The 23,326-nt window shown below is 33.8% G+C and overlaps 2 protein-coding genes across 4 annotated transcripts; one reads left to right on the top strand and one right to left on the bottom strand.

Annotated features, from left to right (window-relative positions):
* The first annotated feature begins 1,636 nt into the window (after positions 1-1,636).
* Positions 1,637-5,236, top strand: LOC146945812 (uncharacterized). Of its 3 annotated transcripts, none has more exons than XM_085744090.1 (4): positions 1,637-1,741; positions 2,099-2,281; positions 2,403-2,456; positions 4,840-5,236. In XM_085744090.1, the coding sequence occupies exons 1-4, from the start codon at positions 1,720-1,722 to the stop codon at positions 5,010-5,012; spliced, it is 432 nt and encodes a 143-aa protein (XP_085600216.1). In that variant the 5' UTR covers positions 1,637-1,719; the 3' UTR covers positions 5,013-5,236. The 3 variants fall into 3 exon arrangements, 2 of the variants coding, with proteins under 2 accessions (XP_085600216.1, XP_085600217.1); XM_085744091.1 differs by having other exon boundaries at positions 4,601-5,236; XR_015026510.1 differs by lacking the exon at positions 2,403-2,456 and having other exon boundaries at positions 4,601-5,236.
* A 2,040-nt stretch (positions 5,237-7,276) lies between these two features.
* On the bottom strand, positions 7,277-8,929 carry LOC146945811 (F-box protein CPR1-like). The gene is made up of 2 exons (XM_085744089.1): positions 8,809-8,929; positions 7,277-8,617 (listed from the first exon to the last, which is right to left on the bottom strand). The coding sequence occupies exon 2, from the start codon at positions 8,606-8,608 to the stop codon at positions 7,406-7,408; it is 1,203 nt and encodes a 400-aa protein (XP_085600215.1). The 5' UTR covers positions 8,609-8,617; positions 8,809-8,929; the 3' UTR covers positions 7,277-7,405.
* Positions 8,930-23,326: the final 14,397 nt, after the last annotated feature.

Raw genomic sequence — 23,326 nt, 5'->3', positions numbered from 1 at the left:
GGGGGGGGGGGGGGGGGGGGGACGACCGATTCTTCTCAAGTCTATTTTGTCCTCTATACCGGTTTATTTTATTTCCATCTCCAAGTCTCTCTAATGTATCGTTTCTTCTCTTAAATCTATTTTTAGCACTTTTACTTTTTTTTTTTTGGGGGGGGGGGGGGGGGGGGGGGATGTGAGGTTTTTAGGAAAATGTCTTCGAGAAATGGGATACTTTATGTTTGGATAGGGATAATAGAGGTATGAGGGCTAGGAGGTTGAATAAGCTTAATTTATCTTTACTTGGTAAATGAATTTGGAGGGTGTTGGAGGAAAGAGACGATTTTTGGTATAAAGTGTTTTGGGGGAAGGGGATGATCGGTGTGGTGGCATAATTGAAATAAAAATAGAACGGGGGTTGACATGTTAGGTGAAGGGTAGTTATTCGATAATATTTAGCGTGAGGTGGGAGATATTGTTTTTGCGTAATCTGTGACTTGACGATGCCTCTTTAGCAGTTAGGTTTAGAATGCTTTTTGAGTTGGCTGAGAATAAATTAGATGTTGCATATATGCATTTTATGGGGTGGGAAGTGAATGGTAATGCATGGAAATGGCGTAGGAGGTTGTTTGAGCGGGAAGAGGAATTGGTGAGGGAATGTGTGGATCGATTGACTCATGTTGTTTTGCAGGTTAAGGTGGCAACCCTTTAATTTTGGAAGCTTCATTCTTCCCAACGGATACATAGTCAAAAGTGCTTATAACAACTTAACTACTGTAGAAGTCAATTTTAATGTGGATTATAATCATGTTTTGTGGCTTAAAGTGATATCGTTCAAAGCTAACATTTTTTGTTTGGCGGATTTTTTTTAATCGGATTCTAACAAAGGATAACTTGTTTGGCGTATTTTGGCTAATACTGATATTAATTGTTCTGCTGATAGTGGTTGTTATGAAAATAAAGACCATTTATTCATTAAATGCGACCTATTTGGACGACTTTGATCTTTAATTTCTAGTTGGCTAGGTATATCAACGGCTCATCATGAAAACTTACAAGATCATTTTATGCTTGGTGGGCTACAGTGATTCTCCAAAAACTCTCGCCTGACCTTAAATATTATCTGAATTTTTGTGCTTTGTGTCATATGGAAGGAGAGAAATGGGAGAATTTTTCAACATAATGCTCATCTTCTTCAATCTTTAAGCGAAAAGGTCAAGCTTAAGACTTATTGGTGGTTAAAATCGTATTATATTTTGTTCATTATCTTCTTTGGAGGGAGGATCATTTGGCATGCTCAATTGCAGTTTCTTAATTTTTCTCATTTGGTTCGTAGTTGTTGCTGTTTTTGTAATATAAACTTCATGAATTGTTAGTTTCTCTTACACATCTTGCGTTTGGTTTTTAATATATTTTTCTTTAGCCTTTAAAAAAATGTTCAAATATAAAAGTGGTTAATACAACTAGATGCGGCGATTTTCCGAAGGAGAAGATTCTTCTATCACAAAATACTTCATAAGCAACAAAATAGTACAATATAATGTTTGGATTTTTGTACTCGACCACATGTGTCTTTTACTTGTATTTTGGCCGACGCATAACCTTGTTTCGGTCAATTCTATGGGACAACCTTTGTATACTTCTCCCTCTATTTTTCTAATGACAACAATAGAATAAGATATAGATCCCAAAGAAACAAAATCTATCTAGATATTGCCACAAAGCTCACTTTCCTCCCCAATTATGCCTCTCCGAGTACTTCAAGGTTTTATATTTCTACCAAAACTCATTACTCTGATTTAACTTCATTTTTGTTTATAATTTTTGCAATTCATCGAATATTTATGATCATCATTCATTTTTCAGTGTTTCATGAGGCTTAATACTTAGGAAAAGTTGTTGAATTTTATAACATCGATCATGCATGCAATACACACATATGTAGCTAATAGATATACTATTAAGATATTGTCAAGGCATTGATACAAAAATTATCTACATAAAATCATGATTTCAAATTGTGATATAGCTATTGTCTTACAATTTTATTTTATAGCAAATATTTTATGTAATTAATCAAATTGTCATTTAATCAAATTTGGAATTTTATGAACCAATCTAGGAGAAGCTTCTTTACCCTCAAATGATGAGTCAAAGAAGTCAAGTGAACACAAACGTGAAACAATGTTCTTTGTCCTTGGAGGGATAGTAGTGGTCACCATATTATTGATTCTTGGTTGGATTGTATTTAGAAAACGTGTGAAACGATCACCAAATCCAGTGGGAAAAACAGTTCCAAATGAAGGTAGCTTTGAGAAATTTGTTTAAAACTTTACTTTGTTTTATTTTTAAGTGCTTATGATTATATATAATTATATACATGATATAATAATTTTGTTATTTGTGGTTGGTGTTTGGGAAAATAGCTGAACCTACAGAGGTGATGAAGGCGATATTTCCATCCAAACAACAATCATCAGGTAATTCAAAGGGTTGGCATTCGATATATAGTCTAGCACACACTAAATTTTATGAGTGTTTGGTTCATCATGTCCGACAAATTTAAATTATTACAACTGATCTACCATGTCTAACAAATTTAATTTATAACAATAGAATCACATCAAATTCTTCCGCAAGTCCCAGCTCTTGGCAAAATTGTTGAAATTACTAAGTCGGAAATCGACTCCTCCACTTATGTGTGTGTTTTCAATGACTATTGTCATTTCAACCATAGAATGAAACCATCTTTTGTCGGTCTTTGTTTCCCTTTCGGCCTAACTCTAAATTTCTGATTACCACGACCCAATTACCTAAAAAATGGAGGGTTAAATCAAAATAATATATTGACTATTTTCTTTTCATTATAATTTGTAATTCCTCATTTGTGTGCCTATATATTTCCTTTTTTTATTCATAAAAAAGTCAGGATTTCATAGAGGAATATCTTTGGCAGTATGATTTTGGGTGAAATTTAAAATCATAAATTTTGTGAGTATAAGATAATTTAAAACAATTTATTTATCTTAAAATTTTTAAAAGATATATTAATCCACATTTTCAACGTTTTAAGATTTTGATGATTGACAATGCGATGTTTTTAGGATTTGTTTAGATTGATTGAATAAAATGAAAGAGAGTATAGCAGTATGGAATGAGTATTTGGATATTTAGAAAGTATGTAGAATTAAGTGGAATATAGGGATGACAATGGGGCGGGGCGGGGTGGGGATCGGTTTTACCTTCCTCATCCTCAGTCCCAATTCTCATATACTTACTTGTTATCCTACTCATATTCAATAGGGTTCGGTATCCCCGTCTCCAACGTGTTTGAGTATCTCCACCACATCTCCATATCCGCAGTGAATTTTTTTTTTAAATACAAAACTAAGTTTTTTTAACCTCATGACAATGTTGTAATACAGAAGAGTGAGATCGAGGGTGTGATATGTCAAAGGAGAAAAGAGAGAACTCGACTGAGTGCAGACACTTATGTCGAACTCTTCTCTAATTTGTTTTTTTTTCCTATATTATTTATATTATTATCACTAGCGAAAAGACGGGCACGTGAGTGCCCGTCTTTCCGCTCTTTTTATTGTGATAACGTTTGAAAATTATGAACAACTTTTTTTTTATTACATTTTGATTTTGATTAAAACTAAAAATATAAATGTTAGTTGCTTTCACGTTATAACAAACCAAATTAATCATATTTATTTATTTCAATGAGACCAACAATAACAAAAAAATATAATCTAAATTCTTTTGTTTTTTTAATGACACCAACAACAATCTTTATTATAGAAAAAGTTGTTGTTTAAGGGTATAATTGGGATAATAAAAATGTAAGTATAGATAAACTTATCTAGTTTGTTACACTTTTTAAACGATAAAGAAAAAAAAACTAAAGATTTATGTTTGTTACACTTTGATTTTAGTATTTAAATTTATTCTTATCTTTTTGTTACATGTGTTATTTGAATTGAAAATTGAGGGTATTTTTGGAAGGAAAAATCCAGTCCAAATGTGCTGAAAGAGGTAGTTTTCTTTATATATAGTACAGATAAAATTTAATCATTGTTTTGGCCTAATCCCCCCTCTTGTATATATAGAGTAGGCGGTAGTCGATGGAGGTGACAGTTGGGTGCCAACCTAGTTGGGATGCTTCTGTCTCCTCTTGATACCATCCCTACCTCTTTGCCTAGCAAAAAAAAAAAAAAATTAATCATTTTAATAAAATATAATATCTTTCCATTCTACATAATATACATTTTAAATCAATTAAATTTTATGAGACATTCAACATATTATAATGCATTTCATTTCCTTCACTTTCTAAACAATCAAATGGAAATTTATATCATTTTGTCGTAAAATAGTCAAACAATAAAATGAAGTACTTGGTTCCAGTCATTAGCTTATTGCTACTCTCAATGATTATAGTTGACTTCGTCATTCATTCAAAGTCCCTTTAAATTTACTGAGATTAGAAATAAGAAAACCAAAACGAAAGAAAACTGTGGGAAACCAAAGTAAAAAATAATACTATATTATTTGGAGAAGTTGCAGAATCCTTGTCTATATTATTTGTAGAATCTTCAATGTGGGAAAGTCCTTGTTTCAGCTTACCAGAACCAATCACTTTCTTCTGGGAGTCCTGAATGTAACACACATCACCAGACAAGGAAAAGCAGTAATTCAACTTTGCAAGCTTGGATATGGAAATTAAGTTGAAGTTAAATTGGGGCAGATACAAGACATTGTGCAATATGAGAAAATCAAAAATATGAACTTCCATTTGGTAATTGAACATTAATAGGATTTATTTTCTTATGCCTCTTAAACCAATTCATGGAATTGCAGATATGATCCGATGCTCCCGAATCTATGATCCAATTATCTTTACTTCTGTAAGCAGAGCAACAATAAGAAAGGTTACCTTCAAATTCACTAGCATGATGAGTTGTACAAGCATTGTTGACAGTGTGGACACTTGTTCCATCTGTGTTCTTCAAGCTGCTAGATTTCAACAGTGAGAGTAAAGCTTGATGTTCTTCAACACTAAAAGAAGGAACAACTTGTTCCTTAGTCTTCATGAATTCATCTGTCTTGAAAGTATTTTCATCCTTTTCAACAGCATTTATTGCTACATTTCCATTTCTAAACTTGAAGTCGGGTGGATATCCATGTTTCTTGTAACAAGTTTCAATAGTGTGACCATTTTTCCCGCAAAATGAACAGACATATTCTTACAGAAAAATATTATGCAGTATCATATATACCTGTGGTGCGACTAACATTCAGTAGGAATTTCTTCGTGGCGCCTTGCACAGAAAATATCTATGCAAATTATCAAGAATTTCAGCTGTCAATATAAAAGAAAGATTAAACAATAAATATACTTGAATACAGAAAATATTTATAACCTTCACATCTTGAGTAAATATGATAGTATGATACAAATTTGACCCTCACAAACAAGACGAAGTTGCTCAGACACACTATTGAACTGCTTTTGTATATTTTAACATCATCCAACCAGAAGGAAATCTTATTTCACGTGGCAAGTCCAAAATAAAAAGTTCAGCAATCACTCTACCGCTAAATTTGACTATGTTAAGTCTGGGTAGTATATCAAAAGTTGCCTCTGTTAAATAAATCCAAAATACAGATTTTATTAGACTAGCATTATCAGAAACAAGGGAACGTGCTAACAATCAAGTCACAGGTATGAACAAAAAGAAATCCATAACAATAGTTTGACAGAATAACATAATATTTTGAATTCCTTACAAAACCCTCTTGTTAAGATTTAGTTTCACATATGTCACACTGCCAAGAATGCTTAATAAAGAAATATCAATGTCAGATTAACAAACTAAAAGGGCACAAAAGGAGAAAAGATATTCTCACAAAGCAGATGCCATAACTTTTGGCATAACTCCTATTTACATGTCTTCCTAGTTCCTAATACAATTACATGATGATAATTCAATCCAATGTATTAAGATCTTGAGTTCAAGATTTATCATTATCTGATATTACAACATCATTCTATTCATGGAATAAGATATAAATAAGAAGTGCAGAAAGTGAACGTAGTTGCTTGGGGTAAAACACCAAGTGTATGGTTCCAAAATCAACTATCACTTTTAACAAGGTTTTCCTAATCATTGAAATGTCAAAATTGTGAGTGAAGTTGAGCACGTGAGTGAAGTTGAGCACAAAATAAGCAAATACTATTTACAACAATTTCAACATTTTGAGATAACACGTTTTAGAATGTGAAGGAGGGAATCAATTAGGCATGCATAGAAAAGTTTAAAATTCTCCAATTTGATTAAAATTGATTCCAACAAAAACTTATCCTATTCATAAACGAAAAACAACATTAGTTATAGGATTTAAGAAACCAAACCTTTGATCGCTGACATAAGCTTGAAATATAGAGATTGGAGGAGGAGCAGAGACATGGAATTGAAAAAAGAAATCAGATCGTCACAAACCCTGGAATAATGAATATACTGGCAAGAAGATGGCTGTAGGGATGAGAAAACAAATAGTTCTTAGAGACAAGTAGTCCCCTTCGTCTCGTCCCTGCCTGTGGCAGTTTTACTCTGTTATTATGCTTTCGGTAACAACCAGAGAGTTCCAACGCAAGCCGCCACCCTCGCCCTTGGACAGGATTGAAATTTGGCAAAGCAAAGGATTGTATGAGTGATGTCTGAGAGTGAACTAGACTGTGACTTTCAAGCATAAAATAGAGTCTAGGAAAATTAAAACAGAGTCTGGCAAAGAGAAAACTATTGCATGGTATTTTAAAGAAAATGAAAATAGCAAACGAAGTAAAAAACATTGTCTATTATTTATGACATGATGTAACTCTTTCATCAATGCTCTAAAAACAGGTGTTACTTAGTCTGTAAATGTTGCATGACACGTGCGATTTTCGAATGAGGACACACTTTGCCATTGTCTACATTGACAAAACAACCAGTCTCATAAGATTTATGGCTGTCTCACCTCAAACATAACATGAAGAACAGAGAAAATAAATCAAAATATTTAAAGGCACACCAATACCAATGGCTTATTGTAAACCCTTTCAACAATTGTTATATAGATTACAGGGGAAAGATAGAGAAAAATTATAACATCAACTGCCAAGCACTATAGCCAAAACATCTTTTAGAAGGCAAACGTAATCTATAAGAGTATATTTCAAAAACAAGACTGAAAGTAAAACAAGACTGAAAGTAAATGTGTTTTTGAACAGAAACAGTAAGACTACAAAATAAAATTGATAAAGATCTATATTATCATCATATAGCTTCTATAGATTTGTCATATACTTAATAGCAATTACAATATGTGTGGACTTGACAAGCCAATATGTGTACAAGGTAAGATACTATACTACTAACCAAATTCATAAACCTCCAATTGGGAGAAGACTATCCTTATAAATTATTATATCGCCACGATAATACTTGTTTCCTTTAACACCAAGCTCTTCAATCATTTGGGTACTCAAATCAAACCAGACTAGTTCATCGTCATCTTTTATGAAGAATATATCACCTTTCTTCCCTACGCCGATAGGACGTTCAATGCCAGGTAAGGGCTCAACAACAAAGACTTTAGCCCATGATTCCTCCACACCAAGTTCACCCAAGATTCTTATGTGAAAAGTAGTTGTTTCATCATATATTATGAAAGCGATGGACCCATTTAACAATGTCAAATGCACAAGATCAAGACGTTCAATTATATCTGAGGGCCATGGTGTTGTAAGGCACACTTCATTGCATAAGTCAAATGACACCAAACGGGGCTCTTCCTTAGCAGTATTATCGTCAACCAGTACACCCCACCAATGACACACTCCATTCATGTACAATTTCTCTATTCCATATGTAGAAGGCATTTCAATATCAAGTTTCCTCCAAGAATTACTTCTTAGACTATATATCTCCCACATATGGCGGAAATCTACATCATCCTCCCATGGCTCATCTACGTCGGATATATAATCATCTGTTTTTGGATAGGAAGTTAAATGCCGAATCACCTTATAATCATCTCTAACATGATCATAACCAAAACCACTAAAATAAACCATAGGGTCCACATAACGTGATTGAGACAATTGAGACAGGAAAGGGCTGGATGGAATGACCTTGAATTCATCTGTAGTAGGGTTCCAAAATACACATTTTGCGACACAATTTTTAGCAAGACAAAGAATCCCATTGACACTAGTTTGACTCAAAAAATCAATAAAACGATCATCATCGTGAAATGGAGGTGGCCAATCTAATTTGACCTTATACTCAAACCTCTCACCAGAAAGTATATACAAAGTATCGTAAAATGCATCACCGGGCAAAGGATCATTTGTAAGTTTTAGGAGGATAGAAGTACCATCATAATAAGAATGATTATTAGAAAGGAAGTAGTTGCGATACATGGTCATGAAATGAAGGTTTTCAAACAAGAAGGCCCATGATTTGTGTACGCATCCAAATCGCTTCAAAGATTTTAGAGGCAATTTTGAAAGGATAGAGAAGACAAGATCTTCAGATATATAGTTGCTAACCTTAACATTTGTGGCAGACACGGATTTCTTCATCTCCAAAAGCTGAAATCACAATTCAAAAAAAACAAAATTAAGCAAAATTCATTCGTATCATGACTATAAAATGGAATAAATTACACAGATATGAGGAATTCTAAAAAAAATCACAAAATTTCAATCAATTTATTCATCAACTTACGAAAAATAGGTTAAAATAGAGATCAATTAAGAAAACACAGAGGGAGTAGACTTACAAACGCAGTGGGATTTGGTTGAAAGAGATGAATTCGTTGAAGAAAATGGGTCGAGAAGTAGTGAATTTCTAACAGTGTTTATGTATGAGAGAGGAAGGGGTGGAATCTTGTTCAAAGAGATGAGTTCGTTGAATAAAATGGGTCTCATATATATAACTATTTTTTCAATAAATAATAAAATAAATGCTTTCACACTCTCGAACAAAAAATAAATAAATGATTTCACACTCTTGACCAAAAAATACTTACATACTCCCTCCGTCCCGGAACCCATTTACTTAAAAAAAAATGTCCCAAAATAATTGAGTCATTTCAATTTTTAATACAACTTTCATCATTCACAATATAATATAACTCTAATTTTTTTTGGACAAAACAATATAACTCTAATTAATACTACTTTCATCAAATAATGTGTGTTTTCCTTTTGGTTACCATTTGTGGTGGCAAAGACCCTTTGATTGTTTGGGGATTGGTTGATGTCTTTTTCCTGTCTTGCTTTGCTTTTTATCTTGAATTGTTGTAACTTTGTTGTGTTTCATTAGGCACATCTTGTGCTGAGAGGCAAACTTTTGTGGTTGTTAATATAATCTCATTTTGGCTTGTTAAAAAAAAAAAAATACTACTTTCATCATTCTCAATTCAATATATTCCACTTTCCCCTTTATTTATACATTTTTCTTAATCTATGTGAAAAATCAAACTGGCTCAGATATACCGGGACGGAGGGAGTACAACATTGCGACTTTATGTTATACATTTCCTCTGGTCCTATTTATAAAAAAAATTGACTTTTTAGATTCATTGAATAATTGATGTATTGTCTAGACAAGATACATCAATTATTCAATGAATCTAAAAAGTCAAATTTTTCGTATAAATAGGACCGAAGGGAGTATAACATGTCGCTCCTTTTTATTTATCTTTTCCGTGTTGTATGTTTATTGTATCCAGTATCAATATAAAAAAAAAAAAAACACAAGTGTTCAATATTCTAAACACTTTTAATACGGGCGTTACACATTTTATAGGTTAATTGTTAAGCAATAAAAAGAAATTAAAATTATGATTCAATACAACAAAATGATGCAATCCGATTGGCCAACGAAATAAAAATGACACTTGTCAAATAATCATTGGATTAACAATCAAATAATAATTAAGAAATCAAGTTTTAAAAAAGTCATGCATATATATGGTATTACTACTTGCTATACTAAAGTGTGTGTTACTATAGCCATAAACGGAAAATCAATTTGATTGCATCCTCTAACTATATTAATTATTTTCGATTCACAATCCTTTACTTGCTATATATGATATTGTTCATGAGTTAGCTCAGGCAGCTACTTCCTCATCTAGCTTCCGTATTTATAATGATGTACCGCTTTGTATAAACGATTTGATTACTAATGAAATGCTATAAGCTTAATTTTCTCAAAAAAAAAATATATGATATTGTTCAAAAAAAAATGTTACTAACGCCATAAATTGGATTATCAATCCTGATTATATTATTTCGTCAAAAAATCCTGATTATATTAATTACTATCTGATTTTGGCAATCCTCTTGACTAAAAAATCAAATAAAAATATGACCTAGTAAGTTTGATTGGAAAATTTGCATACTCTATTCACTTTTCCCAAAAATAAAACAAATTATTCATGGCACAATTTAAATCAGGAATTATATTCACCTATTTTGATTTATTTTTTCAAAAATCAAAACATTAAAGTTAATTATAGTTTTTTTTTTTGAGGGAAAAGTTATTTATAGTTGTAACTAGACTTTATAATTTATTAGTCACAATAAGTACATAATGTTTATTAAAAAAATAAAAAATTCATCACCATTTGGTTGCCAAAATTTTCGGTTGAATACTCCTTAGAATTCATGTTATTTTGATATGTAAATAAAAAAACATTAAATACTCCCTTTTTTCTTAAAAAAAATAAATAAATAAATGCACCTTTCAATATAAACTTGCCACATGTACTATCAAAATAAAATATAAGGGAAATGTTTATAATAGAGATAGAGATAAACGAAATTTGCATGTTCCCATTAAAAGTTTCCACTTAATTGATTTTGAGTGTTCCCATTAAACAACCTTCTTAGCTAAATTAACCCCTAAAATTACCGGTAATTCACTCTTTTTCAAATACTTCCACGAAAAAATACTACTTTTTTTATCATTTTTCTCGTGTTAAGAATACTTTTTCCATATTCTTTATTTTTCTAATTACTTTTACATCTTTTCGAGAAAAATAGTAATATAAACCTCCCTCCATGAAATCACCATTAATCCGCAATTTTTACCATGTTATAGCTCCATCTAAATCTTATTTGGCGATGTGACCAAATCACATACACAAAATCTCACAATTAAGGAAGATATGTTAATATTTTTTCGACGTTGCTTTCATGCAATATTTTTTTAAACAATCTCTATTGTTTTAAATTATTTTACTTTTTGTCTTCTTATGACAGAATTACCACCAATGCACCTTTTTGACCATTTTATGCCTCCATTGAATTACCACAAATACACCTTCCTCTCTTCTCATGAAAGAATTGAACAAAAAACTTCCTCCATTTCTCTCAAAAAGAAAAAAAAACTTCCTCCATTTAAATTACGTCTCCGTTTGACCTTATTAGGTTGACTAAATAAATGGTCCTTATAAATATTTAGAATTTCGCTTTTAGTCCTTGCAAAAAAAAATATTCGTTGTAAAATATTCGTTTGACCTTATTGATGGAAAATTTATAAGGACTAAAAATGATAATGAAATTTTTTACAAAAACTAAGAATGTTGAATTTTTTTTTTTTGCAGAGATTAAATCATGGGAATTTTTTTTATGGACTAAAAACGAAATTCTTGATCTCATATGAATCGTTTGCTTAATTAATTTTTTTCCTAATTTATTTTTGTAAGATGAAAGTTTATTGTGAAGACAACAATTAACTCACTCATATTTACACACTAAAAAAGGCATTCCTTTGTCACTCATTTAATGTTATTCTAAAATGAACTCACTCATATTTTTGATAATGAGAGGAATATTATGTTTATATTAAAGATTTAGTACTATCATCCTAAAACAATAGTTTACGTGAAAAAGAATTCAATTGAATTTACACACTAAAAAAGGCATTGCTTTGTCACTCATTTAATGTTATTCTAAAATGAACTCACTCATATTTTTGATAATGAGAGGAATATTATGTTTATAATAAAGATTTAATACTATCATCCTAAAAGAATAGTTTACGTGAAAAAATCAGGGTACAATTTAAATCAGGAATTATATTCACCTATTTTAATTTGATTTATTTTTTCAAAAATCAAAACATTAAAGTTAATTATAGTTGTAAATAGACTTTTTAATTTATTAGTCACAATAAGTACATAATGTTTATTAAAAAAAATTAAAAATTCATCACCATTTGGTTGCCAAAATTTTCGGTTGAATACTCCTTAGAATTCATGTTATTTTGATATGTAAATAAAAAAACATTAAATACTCCTTAGAATTTTAGCATATTACATTTTGGTGTGTATACGAAATAAAACATTAAATGCACCCTTTTTCATAAAAAAAAAAAATTAAATGTACCTTTCAATATAAACTTGCCACATGTACATCAAAATAAAATATAAGGGAAATGTTTATAATAGAGATAGAGATAAACGAAATTTGCATGTTCCCATTAAAAGTTTCCACTTAATTGATTTTTTGAGTGTTCCCATTAAACAACCTTCTTAGCTAAATTAACCCCTAAAATTACCGGTAATTCACTCTTTTTCTAATACTTCCACGAAAAAATACTACTTTTTTTTTATCATTTTTCTCGTGTTAAGAATACTTTTTTTTTTTTGAAGAAAAAAAGAATGAAGAATACTTTTTTCATATTCTTTATTTTTTTAATTACTTTTACATCTTTTCGAGAAAAATAGTAATATAAATCTCCCTCCATGAAATCACCATTAATCCGCAATTTTTACCATGTTATAGCTCCACCTAAATCTTATTTGGCGATGTGACCAAATCACATACACAAAATCTCACAATTAAGGGAGATATGTTAATATTTTTTCGACGTTGCTTTCATGCAATATTTTTTTAAACAATCTCTATTGTTTTAAATTATTTTACTTTTTGTCTTCTTATGAAAGAATTACCACCAATGTGTAACACCCTATTTCTAATAAGCGGTAAAACGCGCGAATATACAAACATATTCTAGAAATAGATGCTACGTCTTCGAATCAACATACAAAACATACATGCATAAAGATCATGTTACATAACATAGCAGCGGAACATACATATAATTCTTAAACATCTCCAAAACTCAACATAATACAAATGTATCCTCCAAATCTCAAATAACATCTCAACTCCAAAATACATAGTCAAAAGAAAACAACATGCAAGAACTACCCTAGATCAGAGCCCTAATCTAGACACTTGCATATAAAGAGGAACTCCACGCCTCGGCATCATCAAGCAAACAAACTAATCATCCTGCACTCCATCTACCCGTCCATACAGAAAGGTAGGTGGTAAACCACTGAGGGTTAACGTTACAACATCATAATCCATATAAGATTTAATCAAGAACATTAGAAATGAAAGATATATTCAAGAATACAGAATAACAAATCATACATGTATTCACAAGTATTCATGCTTCTCATACCTTTCAAAACCATTCCATATCATCATTCCAAGTTCATATCAACAAGTGTATCATACACGTATCACATATACATAACCCTCCCTCCTAGAACACTAGCATCACATGATTATTATTATCCCCCATCACTTACATTTCAAGCTATCACATTATTAACATGGCATAGCAAGTATATCCAATCTCTAAACAAATCATCGACATAAGTTCATCAATTATCAATAAATGAAGGATTACTCACCTTATTCTTCACTTAGCATACTTAACCTCAACAAGTACAATTCATCATTTCAAAGTTACAAGCAAGCAATCATCATTATCAAAGAAATCACCACATCTCATGTATATACATATACAATTCTCACCTCATCATTATTATCAAATTAATTATCATCTAATAGGTTCACTACGTGTATAAGCACAAATAAGTAAGACATGCAATTAAAGTATGATTCATTTACTCACAACCATCAATAAAATCCACCAATGTACATATACACCAAACCACATAATCACAACATTCACCAAATTTCACCATTACACAAATTCACCAAGTCATATATTCAATTATGACACAACTCATCAATTATTCAAATGCATGCAATGTTCTAGACTCTTCTCTAGATGCATGTGGTACCAAAACACCTCAAGGTCGTCACCTTCGATGCAACAAAAACATCGTAATCACCTCAATTGGATATAAATCCGCCACCATCAGTCATGAATGCATGAACATATGACTTGACTCAATGCATATGTTCACACAAACAATAATCACCTCATCACCACCATCAGTTTGCATACATGCATTCACCAACAAGATCACCACCAATATTAGCATGTATGAATTCACCACTAACAATCAACATTTAACATGTTCAACAAACAACATAACATAACCATGTTCATCACCATTCAATTAGTATATATGCATTGACAACAATTCACCACCACTTGACATATATATACAATCACCAACAATATCCACAATTCAATCAACATATAGTTGTCACATATATACACCATCAATCATCTCCACATAAATCAACATATAGTTGCCACATTTCCACATAATTCCTTACAATCCAAATAAAGGAACAAATACAACATATGATCACAAACATCATATTCATCACTCAACAACCATTCATACATTCTCATCATCATATTAATCCATTCATAAAAGGTTGATAAACCATAGGCTCTCAAAAATCATTTGCAATCAAATTCGTCTCTCAAAGTCAAAATATTTCAAGTAATTGAGCAATTAAGTCAAAACCAAGTAAACAAGCTCAATTGCCTATGCCATGTATTCTCACAAGTCACATATATATGCAGTAGAGGTTACATAAGCATTTCATCGGCCAAATACGATGAATTCATGAAAAACTCAAAGTTCGTCTCACTTTATCACTTTTCACAAAAATTCTCATTTTCAAAGCAAAACAAGGTAATACTTGATGAAACCAATCACAACTAATTTTAGAAATCATATGAACAATATACAACTTTAATCCTACCTCAAACTCCGGAGAAAAACGAGTTTTCGGAAAAATCGACGTTTGGACCGTTTTTATAAAAGTTAGACGATTTCCACAAATTCAAGTCCAAACTAATTCAAATCATGTTCCAGTAGGATTAAAGGTATAAACAGAGGTTAATTAAGTCCAAAGAAACATTTTAGAAGTATTGGATTGGTCCCGAAAAGCTCAAAACAAACAAAACCGAAAAACTGTTTCTGGGCAATTTCGCTATTAGCGAAATTTTCGCTATTGGCTCCATTTTCGCTATTAGCTCAATTTTCGCTATTAGCGAAAAAAACTCCAGACAGTTTCGCTATTAGCGAAATTCTGGCGAATTTCTTCAGCAGTTACGGGTTTTCACACCATTTTCACCCAAAAATCCCATTTTTCAAATCCCTCAACTCCCAAACCAAGTTCCAAAAAGTGTTTATGGGTCAAAAGAGGTTCAATACACTTAAACAAACATGATTCAAGCATTAGAAACAACAAATTAGCTCATTTCACCAAAATCACAAAATTTTCCGAAAACACCAACATAACCACAAATCTCCTCATGAATCCATAAACAACGATTCCAGTTACATCAATTCAATTCCAACAGCTCAACAATCATCAACAACAACTAATAAACACAAATTCATGCACCATTCAACACCACAATCTCATTTCTCATCAATTTTGCTCAAGAACACAATATACCCATATTTATTCATTTCATCATGTTAATTCACATACTAACATCCAATTATCATACAAATCATGTTCTCAAACATAACAACAACAATCATGCACGAATTCACAACATTTAGGTTCAATTCATCAATTTCACAAAATGGGTAAAAAGAAAAATTATGAAATTATGAGTGAAGTCTAACCCTCTTACCTCTAGCACCAAGATTCTCTAACCCAAGCTTCAATTTAGCTCCTAGATGATGAATCCCCTCTTTTAGCTCTAGCCCTTGTTCTTGTTCTCCTCTCTAGCCTCTAACTCTTCTCTTCTCAATTGAAAAATGTGACAAAACCCTATCTCTCCACTAACATTAGTTTATATAGGCTCCCTTAATTGGGCTTAACTCACCACACCTTAATGGGCCTAACCCATTTCTATTCTAACACCCAAAAATGTTATAACTCACTCAACGGTAAAATACAACACTAACGTTCACTTAGCGGTAAATAAAATAATTACTACAACCCGCCTAGCACTTAGTAAAATAATAACTCTCACTACGCACTAAAAATAATCCTCAACCAAAATTACAAAATTACCCCTACTCTCAAAATGACCAAAATGCTCCCAAGTCCAAAATGACTAAAATACCCTTCTAACACCGAATTCTACAATTCCCAACCAAAAATACACACAGAGGCAAATAATCACATAAGAGCACATATAACACACATAATTAAATAATAAAATAAATCTAGCGAAAATCGGGTTGTTACAACTCTCCCCCACTAAAAAGAATTTTCGCCCTCGAAAATTACCTGAAGAAAACAAGTCTGGGTACGCAACCCTCATCCTACTCTCCGATTCCCAAGTGGCACTCTCACCAGTCGGTCCAACCCAAATCACTTTAACCAAAACGATCTCCTTGACACGCAACCGCTTCATCTCCCGATCTTCAATCCTCACTGGCCAAGTCTCAACAGTCAAATTATCTCTTACTTCCAAATCATCCACTTGAATCACATGAGACACATCATACACATACTTCCGCAATTGAGACACATGAAACACATCATGAAGATTCGACAAAGATGGCGGTAACGCAATCCGATACGCTACAACCCCAACCTTCTCAACAATCTCAAATGGTCCAATAAAACGAGGAGTCAACTTCCGACACTTCAAAGCACGACCAACACCGGTTACAGGATTCACTCTCAAAAACACATGATCACCAACCTGAAACTCAATGTCCTTCCTCATCTTATCATGATAACTCTTCTGCCTACTCTGAGACGCTCTCATCTTCTCTTGAATCATCTTAACCTTCTCGGTCGTCTCTTGCACAACTTCCGGTCCTAACAAAGCACTTTCACCTGACTCATACCAACACAAAGGAGTCCTACACCTCCGACCATACAAAGCCTTAAATGGTGCCATTCCAATACTAGAATGAAAACTGTTGTTGTAAGCAGAGTAGTTAATACCGGCGCTATAGCGGCCAATAGCGGCCGCGCGGTGCGGTGCGGTACCGGACCGCTATGCAATAAGCCATGGCGTAGCGTTATGAGATAGCGGCGGAATAGCGGCCGCAACACTGCATAGCGGTTTTTCAGTCTTGCACCGCTATTTCATTTTACGTGAAAATACAAGATTCTCCTTGGTTTTAAAAAAAAAACAAGGGTATTTTTGTCATTTTCGTCAAACCCTAATAACTTCAGTTTCTCTCTTCCTTCTTTCATTCTTTACGGCGTCTTTCATCTTCTCACCCCAAAACGCATTTCTCTCAAAAAACGTACAATCTGTACATCTTCTCACCGTAAAACGCCGCCGTCACACCGTCATCCGCCGTCGTTCCTTACCATCGTCGTTCCTCAGGTTTGTAACTTCTTGACCTCGTGTTTTCTCTCTTCTATAAATCTTCCTCTCTGTTTTGTTCATAAACATATCACAAACATCCTCTGTTTTGTTCATCCTCTATTCTGCTTGTTCATAAACATATCACAAACATCCTCTATTTTGTTCATCCTCTATTCTGCTCTCTGTTTCCTTATTTTTGTTGTTTTTGTCGACAACATAGTCATGGCAGCATCAGCTTCTGGTGTTCAATCAAACTCTGTGTTTGTTGACTCATGTGCTCAAAGACATAAACGAACCGATGATAATCTCAACATTTCTTGGAAATTTAATCATTGGAAGGATTTGAATGATAAGAAAAAGATTTATTGTGATTTCTGTGATAAGGTCAGTAATGAAGGAATTAGTAGAGCAAGAAGACACCAATTGGGGTTATAAAGTTGTTTATAATTTGTAGTATTATTTATATAATTTGTCCTAGAAGTTATGAAATAGCGGTCATAGCGCTAGGCGCTATCCCGCTATAGCATTTTTGGGGTCGGCCGCTACGCGCCGCTATCCGCTATTAACTACTATGGTTGTAAGTAAACTCAATCAACGGTAAACATTCGACCCAACTGACACCTTGCTCCAACACACAAGCTCTCAACAATTCTTCCAAACTCTGAATAGTCCTCTCCGTCTGACCATCAGTCTAGGGATGATAAGCAAAACTCAACCTCAACTTAGTTCCCAAAGCAACTTGCAAACTCTCCCAAAACTTAGAGGTAAATCTTGGATCCCGATCCGACACAATACTAGAAGGAACACCATGCAATCTAACAATCTGCTCAATGTAGATCTCAGCTAACTTCGCCACGGACATACCAGTCTTAATAGGAACAAAATGTGCCGACTTCGTCAACCGATCAACAATCACCCAAATCGAATCAAAACCTTTAGCAGTCTTCGGCAACGCTCCCACAAAGTCCATTGATATACTATCCCACTTCCACTCTGGCACAAACAACGGTTGCATCAAACCTGATGATCTCTGATGTTCAATCTTAGACTTCTGACAAACCAAACAAGCATACATAAACTCTGCAATATCCTTCTTCATTCTAGGCCACCAAAACAACTTCTTCAAATCCTGATACATCTTAGTCACTCCTGGATGAATACTCAAACTACTTCTGTGACCTTCTTCCAAAATCCTTCTCTTAAGTTCAAGAACTCTCGGTACACAAACACGATCACGAAACATCAAAACACCGTTCTCACTCAATCTGAAGTCTCCACCCTTACCTTGGTTAACCAACACCACATCAACAAGTTCCAAATCTTCCTTCTAACCATTCTTAATCTCTTCCAAAATATTACTCGTCAGCTTCTACATTCCTAACCTCACACCATCCGGCGTCAACTCACTAACCAAACTTAAATCTCGAAACTGCTCAATCAACTCCAACTCTTTCACCATCAAGGCAGACATATGCAACGACTTCCTGCTCAAAGCATCAGCAACAACATTAGCCTTCCCAGGGTGATAACTCAACTGAAAGTCGAAATCCTTGAGATATTCCAACCATCTCCTTTGCCTCATATTCAGCTCCTTCTGGTCAAACAAATACTTCAAACTCTTGTGGTCACTGAACACTTCAAACTTAGAACCATACAGATAATGCCTCCAATTCTTCAACACATACACAACGGCCGTTAATTCCAAATCGTGAGTCGGATAATTCTTCTCATGCACTTTCAAGTGCCTCGAAGCATAAGCCACAACCTGACGATTCTGCATAAGCACACCACCAAGACCCATCTTAGAAGCATCACAATACACAACAAACGATTCCTTCAGATTCGGCAAAATCAACACTGGAGCTGAAGTCAACCTCTTCTTCAACTCTTGGAAACTCTTCTCACACTTAGCATCCCAAACATAAGCTGGTCCTTTCCGAGTCAATTGCGTCAATGGCAACTCCAACTTAGAGAATCCCTCAATGAACCTCCGATAATAACCTGCCAATCCAAGAAAACTTCTCACTTCGAAAACAGACTTAGGTGATTCCCACTGCAACACTGCATCAACCTTCGACGGATCCACGACAATACCACCTTTAGAAATCACATGACCAAGGAAAGTCACTTCCCGCATCCAGAACTCACACTCCAACAACTTAGCAAAGAACCTCTTCTCTTTCAACACTCCCAACACAATCCTCAAATGCTCGGCATGCTCTTCTTCAGACTTCGAATATACCAAAATATCATCGACAAACACCACCATGAAACGATTTAAAAAAAGGATGAAATATTCTATTTATATATTCCATGAAAACACCTGGCGCATTAGATACTCCAAATGGCATCACAGAATACTCATAGTGTCCATACCTTGTTCTGAACGCAGTTTTGGATATATCTTCCGCCTTTACTCTAATCTGATGATATCCTGATCTCAAATCAATCTTGCTGAACACTTATGCACCAACCAACTGATCCATCAAATCATCAATCCTCGGAAGCGGATATCGATTCTTGATTGTCACCTTGTTCAACTGCCGATAATCCACACACAACCTCATGCTTCCATCCTTCTTCTTAACCAACAACACAGGGGCACCCCACGGAGAAACACTTGGCCTGATAAACTGCTTCTCGAGCAACTCTTCCAACTGCTTCTTCAACTCACCCAACTCTAATGCAGACAACCGATAAGGCGTAATCCAAATAGGACTCGTTCCAGGTACCAAATCAATTGCAAACTCAACTTCCCTCTCCAGCGGTAACTCGGTAACGTCGTCCAGAAAAACTTCTGGAAACTCTTGCACTACCGGCAAATCACCAACTCCTTTCTCACTACTTTCCTTCAAGGAAGCAAACATCATGAACACACTAGCTTCACCATCCAAAGACTTCTTCACTTGCTCCGCGGTCAAGAACTTCCCACCTTCCTCAGCTACTGGCTTAGAAAACGTTATACTCTTGGTTAAACAATTAATGTTAACACCAAAAGTCAACATCCAATCCATACCGAAAATCACGTCCATATGCTTCAACGGAAGACACACAAGATCCAACTCAAAATCTACATGAACCTTAACACAAACCACAACGAACTGATCCTTTGCAGCCAAAGATACATTCCCTTGCCAGACCCAACGAACCTGAAGCAACCTGCTACTCCCCCACTACCCTCAAACCCACCTAAAAGAACGAAACAACACAACAAGTACCGACAGTACTCCCGTATATGTCGCATACAAACAGGAAATTCAACGGGTTTTGGTCTGGACAAGACCGACCACGGCTCTGATACCAACTTGTAACACCTTATTTCTAATAAGCGGTAAAACGCGCGAATATACAAACATATTCTAGAAATAGATGCTACGTCTTCGAATCAACATACAAAACATACATGCATAAAGATCATGTTACATAACATAGCAGCGGAACATACATATAATTCTTAAACATCTCCAAAACTCAACATGATACAAATGTATCCTCCAAATCTCAAATAACATCTCAACTCCAAAATACATAGTCAAAAGAAAACAACATGCAAGAACTACACTAGATCAGAGCCCTAATCTAGACACTTGCATATAAAGAGGAACTCCACGCCTCGGCATCATCAAGCAAACATACTAATCATCCTCCACTCCATATACCCGTCCATACAGAAAGGTAGGTGGTAAACCACTGAGGGTTAGCGTTACATCATCATAATCCATATAAGATTTAATCAAGAACATTGGAAATGAAAGATATATTCAAGAATACAGAATAACAAATCATACATGTATTCACAAGTATTCATGCTTCTCATACCATTCAAAACCATTCCATATCATCATTCCAAGTTCATATCAACAAGTGTATCATACACGTATCACATATACATAACCCTCCCTCCTAGAACACTAGCATCACATGATTATTATTATCCCCCATCACTTACATTTCAAGCTATCACATTATTAACATGGCATAGCAAGTATATCCAATCTCTAAACAAATCATCGACATAAGTTCATCAATTATCAATAAATGAAGGATTACTCACCTTATTCTTCACTTAGCATACTTAACCTCAACAAGTACAATTCATCATTTCAAAGTTACAAGCAAGCAATCATCATTATCAAAGAAATCACCACATCTCATGTATATACATATACAATTCTCACCTCATCATTATTATCAAATTAATTATCATCTAATAGGTTCACTACGTGTATAAGCACAAATAAGTAAGACATGCAATTAAAGTATGATTCATTTACTCACAACCATCAATAAAATCCACCAATGTACATATACACCAAACCACATAATCACAACATTCACCAAATTTCACCATTACACAAATTCACCAAGTCATATATTCAATTATGACACAACTCATCAATTATTCAAATGCATGCAATGTTCTAGACTCTTCTCTAGATGCATGTGGTACCAAAACACCTCAAGGTCGTCACCTTCGATGCAACAAAAACATCGTAATCACCTCAATTGGATATAAATCCGCCACCATCAGTCATGAATGCATGAACATATGACTTGACTCAATGCATATGTTCACACAAACAATAATCACCTCATCACCACCATCAGTTTGCATACATGCATTCACCAACAAGATCACCCCCAATATTAGCATGTATGAATGCACCACCAACAATCAACAACAATTCACCACCACTTGACATATATATACAATCACCAACAATGTCCACAATTCAATCAACATATAGTTGTCACATATATACACCATCAATCATCTCCACATAGATCAACATATAGTTGCCACATTTCCACATAATTCCTTACAATCCAAATAAAGGAACAAATACAACATATGATCACAAACATCATATTCATCACTCAACAACCATTCATACATCATCTCAACATCATATTAATCCATTCATAAAAGGTTGATAAACCATAGGCTCTCAAAAATCATTTGCAATCAAATTCGTCTCTCAAAGTCAAAATATTTCGAGTAATTGAGCAATTAAGTCAAAACCAAGTAAACAAGCTCAATTGCCTATGCCATGTATTCTCACAAGTCACATATATATGCAGTAGAGGTTACATAAGCATTTCATCGGCCAAATACGATGAATTCATGAAAAACTCAAAGTTCGTCTCACTTTATCACTTTTCACAAAAATTCTCATTTTCAAAGCAAAACAAGGTAATACTTGATGAAACCAATCACAACTAATTTTAGAAATCATATGAACAATATACAACTTTAATCCTACCTCAAACTCCGGAGAAAAATGAGTTTTCGGAAAAATCGACGTTTGGACCGTTTTTATAAAAGTTAGACGATTTTCACAAATTCAAGTCCAAACTAATTCAAATCATGTTCCAGTAGGATTAAAGGTATAAACAGAGGTTAATTAAGTCCAAAGAAACATTTTAGAAGTATTGGATTGGTCCCCAAAAGCTCAAAACAAACAAAACTGAAAAACTGTTTCTGGGCAATTTCGCTATTAGCGAAATTTTCGCTATTGGCTCAATTTTCGCTACTATCTCAATTTTCACTATTGGCTCAATTTTCGCTATTGGCTCAATTTTCGCTATTAGCGAAAAAACTCCAGACAGTTTCGCTATTAGCGAAATACTGGCGAATTTCTTCAGCAGTTACGGGTTTTCACACCATTTTCACGCAAAATCCCATTTTTCAAATCCCCCAACTCCCAAACCAAGTTCCAAAAAGTGTTTATGGGTCAAAAGAGGTTCAATACATTTAAACAAAC

This window comes from Medicago sativa, chromosome 2 (genome assembly GCF_051527215.1).
Source record: "Medicago sativa cultivar Bolivia chromosome 2, Bolivia_mono, whole genome shotgun sequence".
Lineage (NCBI taxonomy): Eukaryota > Viridiplantae > Streptophyta > Magnoliopsida > Fabales > Fabaceae > Medicago > Medicago sativa.
Note: the sequence above shows the minus strand (reverse complement) of the source record. Positions and strands in the feature narration are given on the sequence as shown.

Coding starts and splice junctions, on each gene's coding strand:
- LOC146945812 (XM_085744090.1), top strand. CDS start 1,720: ATGCCTCTCCGAGTACTTCAAG. Junction 2,282..2,402: donor AAAAACAGTTCCAAATGAAG/GTAGCTTTGAGA, acceptor TTGGGAAAATAG/CTGAACCTACAGAGGTGATG. Junction 2,457..4,839: donor ATCCAAACAACAATCATCAG/GTAATTCAAAGG, acceptor ATGGAATTGCAG/ATATGATCCGATGCTCCCGA.
- LOC146945811 (XM_085744089.1), bottom strand. CDS start 8,608: ATGAAGAAATCCGTGTCTGCCACAAATGTTAAGGTTAGCAACTATATA.